We start from the raw sequence: 10,958 nt of genomic DNA on the forward strand, positions 1-10,958 counted from the left end.
GAAAAACCCCAATGGCTTTCCATTATCCCACTCTTTTGCCTACAGCCACTTGAACCTGACTGGGGAGAGCGATGGTGGCTACATGGATATGAGCAAGGATGAATCTGTAGATTACGTGCCCATGTTGGACATGAAAGGAGACATCAAATACGCGGACATTGAGTCCTCCAGCTACATGGCCCCTTATGATAACTACGTCCCATCTGGTAAATGGATAAAATGTTGTCACGCCTGTGCCGGCTCGTCTCATACGCACAGCGATGCCTTCCTTTCAAAGTCCTTAATGTCTGTGGTCTTGGAGCAACCCTGAGAGGAAGATAGCTCATTTCATCCATGTGGAAACTGAGGCTGGCTGCCTGCCCAGTGCTGCTGTGCAGTGAGCCCTGTTGCTGGTTCCAGGAGCATGCACACAGCGGGCAAGAAGGGGAGAGAGATGAGTGAAGGTGGCCTCCTAGGGTTTGGAGAAAGATACATTTGTTTTGAGTTGACCCATGATGGTGAATGTCCTGAGGAATAAGCAGGCGAGCTTTAGCTAGAGGCCCCAGGGCTAAGGCCAGACTTTTTCTTGACAATGCGCACAATGAACTCAGAAGAAATGGGCTGGAGGGATAGCTCAGCGGTTAAGAGCACTGACTGCTCTTGCAGAGGTCCTGAGTTCAATTCTTAGCAACCACATGGTGGCTCACAACCATCTGTAATGGGATCTGATGCTCTCTTCTGGTGTGTCTGAAGAAAGCAATGATGTACTCATATACATAAAATAAATAAATAAAAATTCTCTTAAAAGAAAAGAAAGCAGAAGAGGTTTGGGTTAGACACTTAAGAACTCACTCCCCTCCGGGAACACTTAGAGAATCAGCAGCCATTACTATTGCCTATTCAGTGATCCACAAGCTTAAAGACAGGGCTCTTCTAGGCTTGCAGCGTACACAAAGTAACCCATACCCCTCTGCTCTCTAGCCCCTGAAAGGACCTATCGTGCCACCTTAATCAATGACTCACCAGTGCTCAGCTACACAGACCTCGTGGGCTTCAGCTACCAAGTGGCCAATGGCATGGAGTTCTTGGCCTCTAAGAACGTATGTGTGGTCCTGATAGGGCAAGGCAGAATTGTGGGGAGAGGGGTCAGCTAGCCAACCAGAGCCTTCCACATTCATGGCCCCATGAGACAGCTCCCGAACCTCTGATGGGCAAGGGCATTGAGAAACCACACGCCTGGGAAGGCACGCATTTTCCCTAAAGCTCTGGTCCAGAGGATCTTAGCCCACAACTGTCCCTTGGCTTCAGCTCCCCTCTCTCCTGATCCAGTGTGTTCACCGAGACCTGGCAGCCAGGAATGTGCTCATCTGCGAGGGCAAGCTGGTCAAGATCTGTGACTTTGGCCTGGCTCGAGACATCATGCGAGATTCAAACTACATCTCCAAAGGCAGTGTGAGTGTCTGTGCCATCCGTGAGGTTTTCCTCAGGAGTCTCTGTCCCTGGGTATAGGTTTCCTCCAATCCATGTGGCCACACTTCAGTATGGGACCACTGCTAGTTTATCCTACCAGTAGAGATGCCAATGCTGCTCAGCTGTGAGAAGGGGCAGGACAAAGAACCACCTAGCTTTGTGCATGGTGGGAAAAGATGGGGAGAGGGTCAGGACCACATGCCACAGTAGGGGTTGAATCAGGACCAGCTACAGTGGGCGTGGGGTGAGTGAGAAGATGCCCTGTTCTAGGACATGTAAGGTAGGCAGAGGAGTAGCCCAAATGATATGGTAAGACAGGTCTTGAAGGCCGGGGGTAGAATGACTGCAGATCCCAGAAACCAAAGAGAGCTCCTGGGCTTGTCTCTGGCTACCCACTTCTCAGCACAACCCACCCTTGGGGCTTCCCCCAGGGTTACAGGGTACCATGTCTCTAGTTAGTGAGTTAGGAAACAGCTTCCCAGTGCTCTGGCCAGGAGTGTGCTTAGAGCTTTGGAGTGGAGTAAGAGTGGATGTGAGAGCTGCTGAGCCTGCTCCTTCCCAGGTGTAGTAGGGCTGAGACACCGGCCACCGAGACTCTCGAATGTGCTCAGTGTCTGACTTCACCTCTACAGACCTTCCTGCCTCTGAAGTGGATGGCCCCAGAGAGCATCTTCAACAGCCTCTACACCACCTTGAGTGATGTGTGGTCCTTTGGGATCCTACTCTGGGAGATCTTCACACTGGGTGAGCCACTTCTTCTCCCAGCCTGAAACTATAAACCAGAGCATTTACCCTTCTATTTCTATCTCCCTCCTGATTGCTCCTTGGGCTGGAAGAAGTGGGCATTGGGGACAGACACTGGGACATGAGTCAGGACTCATGGGCAAGTCCAGACAGTGCCACTCTTACCATTCTATGGCTTTGGCCTCTGCCAGCTCTGGGTCTTTATTTTTCCCATCCAAGCATCAAAGGGATTAGACATATTGAAAAACATGCTTGAATCCAGCTGTATAGCATGCCTGAGAAGACACTCTGCCACTCCCCACACCCTGAGACAGTATGTCCCTGACTCTGCTCCATTACAGGTGGCACGCCTTACCCAGAGCTGCCCATGAACGACCAGTTCTACAATGCCATCAAGAGGGGCTACCGCATGGCCCAGCCTGCTCATGCCTCTGACGAGATGTGAGTGGAACCTTGTGCATTTGGGAGGAATTTGAGGGTTCCAGGGGGCATGCAACTCTAGTTCAAAGGTTAGAGGAGTCCTGCTAGAACTGGATCAAGGTGTTCAAAATGGTGCCATCAGGAAGTTCTGTCCCAGCCCAGGTCTCCACTTTCTCTATGCTGGCTTCAAATTCAAGCTTGCCCTGCTCATGTGGCTGCCATTAGCACCACAACACCTTACTGCTTTGCTCGAGCAAAAGACCGGAGCTGAGCTTTTAAGGGCTCAGTTTGATCACATATCATCAGAACAGGGCCTGTGTTGGGAGGATGAAAATCCCTGTTAGCCAAGTTCAGGTTACAGTGTTCCCCATGATATCTTAGACTGTGCAGAATCATGCGGATGGGGGAAGTTAGAAAGACTTCCCAAGAGACTAGTAAGAAGCAATGATAGGATAGACAAGGCGTCAGGCGCTCCTCTCCGGCATTTCTTCCTGCACCTTCTTCTGAGGCTGTGCACTCCACAGCCCAGCCTCTACAGGAGGGGACTCTGACCCTCTCTCTGCCTCCCTCAGCTATGAGATCATGCAGAAATGCTGGGAAGAAAAGTTTGAGACTCGACCCCCCTTCTCCCAGCTGGTGCTGCTCCTGGAGAGGCTTCTGGGTGAAGGCTATAAAAAGGTATGTGGAGCCAAGGCAGGGTGGAAGACAGAGCTCTCATGCAAACCCTATGCACTTGGCTTGGTGTGATGTGCTGGGATTTGGGAGGAAATGCCCCCACCCCCTAACCACTCTGGGCCTCAGTTTCTCTGCTGGTGCTAGAAAGGGTTGAGCCAGAACTGTGAATTTATTTAAAGAACCAAGATGTGGAAGCTGGTTGATTTGACCCAGAGAGGTGGAGTAGATAACCCCATCTATCAAACCTGTGCACCCTGATAACACTGGGGCTCCTTCAGAGTGTGAAAAACCCCAGGCTCTCTGGAGCCCTCATAGCAACAACTTAAACCTTGTCCCAGGTTCATGCAAGACTGACAGAATAAGTCTATCCTGACCTCGTCTTCTTGTGTTCCCATCTGGGATGGTCCTAGGGAGATGGAGACAGAGTGGAGTCACCACTGTTTCATTGCAAGGAACACTGACCTACAGCCCTAACAGGAGCTGTGGGAGACCACAGTGGCATGAGAGCCCGTATCTCTTTACTCTGAAGTGGGGTGAGAGTTAGGGTCACGGTGCTATCTGCCCTTCCTTAGGGGACACTGAACTTGTCTTGGGATGCCAGGTAGGAGGGCTGCTTCCCAGTGCACCTTCATTCAGGACCTCATTCTCTGAGCACTAGCTGGGGTAGAGGGTCTCTAACACATTTGCCCATCTAACACCTATTTTTTTTTTCATTCCCTGTCCTACGGAGCAGAAGTACCAGCAGGTAGATGAGGAGTTCCTGAGGAGCGACCATCCAGCCATCCTAAGGTCCCAAGCCCGCTTGCCAGGGATCCACGGCCTCCGATCTCCTCTGGACACCAGCTCTGTTCTCTATACTGCCGTGCAGCCTAATGAGAGTGACAACGACTACATCATCCCCTTGCCTGACCCCAAGCCTGATGCTGCTGATGAGGGCCTCCCAGAGGGGTCCCCCAGCCTTGCCAGGTAGCCCTGACCCTTTGGCCCCCAGTACTCATGCGTTATAGTGTGTGTATTCATGCCTGTACCAGACCTGCCACAGAAGGACTGTCGGCTAGCTAGAGGAAGGACCTAACTCTTGCCCATGGCCAGTAAGGCTGAAGTTTATCCAGCACTTATTGCTGCAGGCAAGAAAGGCAGATGGGAAAGAAACAAGTTATTTGAGCACTCATTCTCAAGATAGCTCTTCCTTTTAAGGATATCACCGCCACAGGGCCTTTTCTAGGTCTTGTACTAGTCCCAAGGACAAAGAGGAAACATTTAGCATTTCCCAGCTGTTACTCTGGGTTATGGCTGCCCTTGACACCAAGCCCAGGGAGCCTGTCTGTAGAAGATGGAGGAGCTATGAATTCAGTTTAGAACTCGGACAGGGGAAGAGACACACGGTCTGCCTTCGGTGTGGCAGAGTCCATTGAGGGGCACACTCTGGGGAGCCCTATTGTTTTCCTGGATTGATGTACATCCAGATGGGGTGGGGGAGGCTCCCCAAATCAAGACTCAGCCCGTGGATGGTAGGAGATGCAGGCTGGCTTCTGTTTCTATCCTGTCACTATGTAACCTGGGCAGGCCTTGCCTCTGCGGGCCTCAGTTTCTCTGCAGGAACTAGCAGTGCATGCAGGCCTTTGCAGGCCCTGAAGGTCCCATTTGCTCTGTTAGTGAGGCAGGCATTGTCAGGTGGGCATGGGGTGGGTGTGGGGTTGGGGAAGGCAGGTAGGGGTGGTGTTAGGCTGTGCAGGGTCAACTCAAGAGTTCACCCTGAGGTCACTTTGTTTTGTGACCTCAGACCAGATGCTCTGCCTCCACCAACCTGGGGATTTCTTTTCTGAAAGCCCCAGGGGAGGACTGAGATACTGTCATCTCCCTGGGCAGAAAGATGGATTCCTGACTAGTGGGGATGAGACAGAATGAAGCTTAGGAGCCTGGTCATCCTGCTCTCAAGTTCTAGCTCCCATGCTCACCCACGGTGTGTGGTGGAGCCATGCTATAACCTCTCTGAGCTGTACTCCCTTTGTGGTACAGGCGTCTCAGGATATAAAGCCAACACATGGAAACCTCTTAGACAGCGCTGTTATCTTCCTGGAGTTTTCCCCCAGTTCTTTTCTGACTTATTCCCTTCCTCTAGCTCCACCTTGAATGAGGTCAACACTTCCTCCACCATCTCCTGCGACAGTCCCCTGGAGCTCCAAGAAGAGCCGCAGCAAGCAGAGCCTGAGGCAGAGCTGGAGCAGCCACAGGAGTCAGGCTGCTCTGGACCTCAGGCCGAAGCAGAGGATAGCTTCCTGTAGGGACTGACATCACTCCATCTTGCCCGACATCTCCCATCTGCCTCCCAACACCCAACCCTCTCGGCCTGGCCTGGCCTGGCCTCCCAGCAGCTACACTGCCACAAGCTGTCCCCTTGAGGAAAGCCCTTGGTTTGCAGCACCCAAGGTCCAGGGACCAGCTTCTCTTAGGAGGCAAGAGAACTGTGGGGACTGAGCCTCTGCCTCTGGAAGGTCGTGGAACTCTGACCCAGGGCTCCTCCAGGGGACTCAGTTTCCCCAAATGTAAGAGGAAGAGTTGCACTTTGCCTACAGGACAGGTGTGGAACCCAGACTCCTGTAGATATCCATGGGTGTGAGGTGGTGTGTTCACCCCCTCCTGGGTAGCAGCTGCCCCTTCAGCTGGATCTTTGTACTTTGATCTTCCCAAGAATCGGGCAAGGACCCAATGCCCGGTTCCTGGCCAAACTGAAGCCAGTCTTGGACACAGTCACTGCATTCAGAACCCACCTCTCCTGGTTTTAGCTTTCCCAGGCCCGAGCTGGTCTGGGGTCAGCCATGCTTAATGAATGCTGTTAGTGGTGAAGGTAGGCCGGCAGAGTTCTGGCCTGCAGCCCTTCCTGGGGCACTCAAGGCACACCTGGCCATCGGAAGCACCCACTCCTTTTAGCCCCACCAGTCCTAGAACAGACCCCTGTCACTCTCAGTTGACCTGCCCACCAGAGTCTGCAGGGCCATTGTCCACGCCTGTGTAGGCTAAGCATCTGTCTGAAGTGCGTACCACTAGGAGGCTTTGTGCTGGACCTACTATGAGATGTTGGGGGCCTTCCTTGCTCTCTCTGGGTGCCAGTTTTCTTTCCTTTATGAAAGATAAGCAAGTTGGACACAGACTCTGCGTAGCCTGTCAATAGTACAATTCCACTGTGTTCTGGGAGTTTGCTCTTGTCCCAAGGAAGCAGGGTCAAGTCCTTAAACTGATCTTTCTAGGGGTCAGCTGAGCTCTCAGAAGATCCCAGATACCCACCACACTCTGGGGATTCGGGAACTGAGCCTCTTCTTCAAGTTGCCAAGTGCAACTGCCTAGACCTTGACTCGGAGTGACAGTTAGTGTCCCAGGAAACCCCCCTACAGCTGTCCTGAGGACACAGAAGGACCATGAGACCCTTTTCATACCATGAAGCCAGCAAGAGTGGCAGAGAGAAGGCAAGCCAGGTTACCTCAGGCCACTGTCACCAGCAGCGTATGGACAGACATGATGGACAGTGAGGACAGATGTCCCCGGGCAAGGACAAGAGACTTGAGATGAGCATGAGAGGAAGATGCTGAGGGGATTGCCATCTCAACTGCCAGCTGCCCATCACACAGAAATGTTTTTTAACCCTGAACCAATGAACATTGCAAGTGCCTGGGAAGTAGGGAATGGGGGAAGTGAGCCCTCCTGGGGACCCTCCCTGCTGGCTGGCTGGCTGGCAGTTCCCTACCTGGAGCAGCAGAGGCTGGGGAGTACGGCTCACAACGGTACCAAAGATGTAATCACCTAGGTTTCCAAGTACTTGTAGGACTTGCAATAACCCACATTTAGACACCAGAAGAAGTACTATTTTGTATGCTGTTAAGTTTTCCTATCTGTACTTTTTTTTTTAAGGGAAAGATTTTAATATTAAACTTGGTGCTTCTCACTGAATAACTCATCTCTCAGGGTTGGGTCTATGCCTCCAGGAGGTGAGGTAACAGTTTGTCCCAGTCAGGTCCCTTCAGCTCCGACTCTCAACTCTCACTTACCTTCCCTTCAAAGTGAGTTTCATTTCCTCTCATCCTGGGAGGTGTGTGGGTGACCGCCTAGACCTTGTGCTTGGGTTTCTAGATGCGAATCGAGGCTTTTCTGGCCATGGCGTCTGGAAGATGAGGGAGATGGTCCAAGCCACCCCCCCCTCCCGCCCCCACCTTGCACGCCTCACCATGTGCTCTGGCTTTGGCCACTAAGCTGATTCGCCCTCCCTGCCCCATTTCTTGCTGCTCACAGCCAGACTTGAGCCAGGGTAGCTTCTGGAGAGATGCCTGCCAGAGCTTGAATCTTAGGTCCTTGAGCGTCGTCACTGGGACCCAGGTAGGAGCATGGCAGAGAGAACACTCAGGAGGGCCAGAGAACAAGAGGAAGGAAGTATGGAAGGCAAAAGGGTGGAGGGGAGAAGAGCAGAGGACTATGTGGTGGCATTGAGCACCAGGGACCCCACTATGTCTGACGGCAGAGGGGTGCAGGTCCAGGTGGCTTCGGCATCCCAGAGATTGTGAAGCAGCCATGAAGTAAGCAAGCACCCTGACCCCTGCAGGGTCCTGGCTATAGGCTCCTCTGCTGCAACCAGGCCTACCGCACACAGGCTCAACCGGAGGTCTGTCACCTTCTTACTGTAGTTTGTCCTTGGACACCCCCTTGCTTCATTTGAGTTGAGGGGAGGGCTCCTCTGGATGCATGTGAAGGACATCTCATTTTGGAGCCTCAGGTTGTGGCCCCCAGTGTGAGTAAGAGAGGAGTTATGGTTTAGCCCTGACTCACAGGCAGGCTGCTGACTTGGAGACAGCTGAGACATACCAGGGAAAACCACCTGACTAGAGGACCTCTCAGGAGTCCTGACTTTAGGAGGCACCTCAAGTCTGTGACGTCCTTCTCTCCTATATGTGGAAGGTGGGAATGAGGCAATACCCCACTGTGCCCTGCAAAGCAAAAAACCTCAGATTCCAGATAGGACTTTCTGATTCGAGATTACCCTTTCGGTTTTATGAGACAGGGTTTCTCTGGGTGGCTCTGGTTGTCATGGAACAAGTTCTGTAGATCAAGTTGTCCTCGAACTCACAGAGGTCTTCTTGTCTATGCCTCCCAAGTGCTGGGATTAAAGGTGTGCACCACCACACCCGGCTAAAAATAATGTTTTTTAAAGGTTATTTTTATTTTATGTGTATGTGTGTATGGCTATATACCACTTGCATACAATACCCACAAAGGCCAGAAGAGAGCGGCAGCCCCTCCTGTAACTAGAGTAATGGACTCTCCTGAGTTGTTCTGTGGATGATGGGAACCAAACTGAGTGTTGTGAAAGAGCAGAAATCCTTTCTCTCTCTCTCTCTCTCTGTCTCTCTCTCTGTCTCTGACTCTCTCTGTCTGTCTCTCTGTCTGTCTCTCTGTCTCTCTGTCTCTGTCTTTCTCTATCTCTCCGTCTCTCTCTGCCTCTCTCTGTCTCTCTGTCTCTGTCTCTCCCTCTCTCTCTCTGTCTCTCTCTGTCTCTCTCTCTCTCTGTTTCTCTCTCTGTCTCTCTGTCTTTCTCTCTCTGTCTCTCTCTCTCCCCCCTTCCACCTTCATCCTCCCCTCCCCTCCCCCCTGAAATTTATTTACTGACCCTATCCTTGCAAGGCTCTCAGGATAGATCTAACTAAAGTGGCAAAGGAATGAAGAAAAGACAGACATACAGACACACAGAAATTACTGGGGTTAGGTAGCCTAGGCTGGTTTCAGTAGGCACAGCCTCTGTGGGGAATTGTCTTCAGGCGGTGAACATCCGAGAAAGAACTGTGGACGATTTCTGCACACACTGTCGACATCCACACAGGCACCAGAGGAAGGCTTTGCCATGCTTATAGGTCGGAGGCTATTGGGTCTTTGACATGGCTGCTCTCATGTCAACAATACACATTTGCCCGGGACTTCTGATACTCAGGGCTTCCTCTGCTCCCCACAATTTACCTTTTTTTTTTCATGTTATGTGTATGGGTGTTTTGCTTGCACGTGAGTCCAGTGTCTGCGGAGGCCAGAAGAGGGTGTTGGATGCCCTGGAACTGAAGTTACAGATGATTGTGAGTCACCCTACAGGTGCTTGGAATTAAATTCAGGTGTTCTGCAAGAGCAGCTGGTACTCTTAACCCTTCGCTCCAGCCCCATCAACCGAAACTTTTAAATTGAAAGTCGTTTTGCCTTGCATAGTTTACACCAAGAAATTATGACATGTGTTTTTATCCTAGGCATGGTTTGTCAGCTGTTTTTATAACCTTGTTTGTGGTATTCTTAGGAAAGAGTAGTATAGTTCTGCGTACAGTTTCTGCATAGGGCAGTTTCTAGTCAGTATGTAGAAACTCCTGACTCAGGCAACGGGCGGTCAAGTGGGGAGGACCAGGGCAGATTCTTCTTTGTCTACTCTTCACCCTTTCCCATTAAGGTTGGGTAAAGATAATGAAAAACAATTTGGAGACTGGCTTGAGCCTCCCAGGCCTATTTGGGCTCTGCCTCTCAACCTCTCAACATAGGGAACAAACTAAGCTGGGATTTTCCTCCAGACAAATGAGCCACTTGGACCACTCAGTTCTTCCACCACTGCGCTCTCAGCCAGGGATCCTTTTTCCTGGAAAAAGAAGGAAATACTGAAGAACGCTGTAGGCCTCCAGTGTGTGCCCCATGAAGGTTCCCAGCCCTGATCAACATCCATTCTCTGCACTGGGGCCCCATCCCCACTAGGCGGGGCCTCTTTTATCTGAGCATATTGATTAGGTTGACACCGATTACTCCATTTTGTGAAAGAGCTTTAAGTTCATGATTGTTATAGAGTTTAACACCACAATCAAGCCCTCATGTGTGTCTTTATGGTTTAAACTCTGATAACATTTTAGACACATACTCTCTCCTCTTAGCTCCAACATGAGTAGAAACTTAGCTTAATGGAAATAATTCTTTTCCCTCATTGTAAAGTTTAGTTTTAACATTTATCTAGGATTTTTCATTCTTTGTATTTGTGCTAACATTTTTGCTTCGTATATAATTAAGTTATAATCATCTTTTAAATGACCACTAGCATTTTGCACCATTTTTTGGGGGGGTTTTCTTTATAGTATTTTAATACTCACAGGAGAACTACCGTCATCCATTCATCCATCCCAAGAGCTGCCTGTGTTTTAAAGTACTCCTGGGCCATCACGGAGCTACTGATAGACACTTCTGTTGTTTGCAGTGTCCCAGTGACAAACTATGCTGCATCAGCTCTGACTTAAAATGTGCTTATGTTTACACATCCATGTGTCTGTTTCCATGAGAATCATTTCCAGGCACAATTACTGAGTAAAGAGGATAACTATTTGAAACTAGAGAGGTGGGGAGGCAGGCACCTAGAATACCAGAACTCAGGAAGTGAAGGCAGGAGGATCATCATCATCATCATAGCAAAACCTTGTCTCTGTCTGTCTGTCCGTCGGTCCGTCGGTTCCTCCCTCCCCTCTCTCACTACTAGGGTTAGGTATGGAAGCTCACACCTGTAATCCCAGCACTCAGGAGGTGGACACAGGAAAATAGTAAATTCCAGGCCAGCCTGGGCTTCAGAGAGACTCACAGTAAACAGCAACAACGAAGCTACCAGAATCTGAAATCCGTGC

General features: G+C 50.7%; 1 protein-coding gene across 2 annotated transcripts in view; it reads left to right on the forward strand.

The window, feature by feature from the left end:
• The window catches only part of Pdgfrb (platelet derived growth factor receptor beta), a 38,931-nt gene extending 31,695 nt beyond the window's left edge, over positions 1–7,236 (forward strand). For both annotated transcript variants that reach the window (XM_031365792.1, XM_031365793.1), the window contains exons 16-23: positions 46–206; positions 961–1,079; positions 1,309–1,431; positions 2,082–2,193; positions 2,535–2,634; positions 3,186–3,291; positions 4,022–4,254; positions 5,411–7,236. In XM_031365792.1, the coding sequence (XP_031221652.1) occupies positions 46–206; positions 961–1,079; positions 1,309–1,431; positions 2,082–2,193; positions 2,535–2,634; positions 3,186–3,291; positions 4,022–4,254; positions 5,411–5,573 (1,117 nt within the window). In that variant the 3' untranslated portion in view covers positions 5,574–7,236. The remainder of the gene's footprint in view (positions 1–45; positions 207–960; positions 1,080–1,308; positions 1,432–2,081; positions 2,194–2,534; positions 2,635–3,185; positions 3,292–4,021; positions 4,255–5,410) is intronic.
• The last annotated feature ends 3,722 nt before the right edge of the window (positions 7,237–10,958 follow it).

Source organism: Mastomys coucha, unplaced genomic scaffold, assembly GCF_008632895.1.
Source record: "Mastomys coucha isolate ucsf_1 unplaced genomic scaffold, UCSF_Mcou_1 pScaffold13, whole genome shotgun sequence".
In the NCBI taxonomy this organism is placed as follows: Eukaryota; Metazoa; Chordata; class Mammalia; order Rodentia; family Muridae; genus Mastomys; species Mastomys coucha.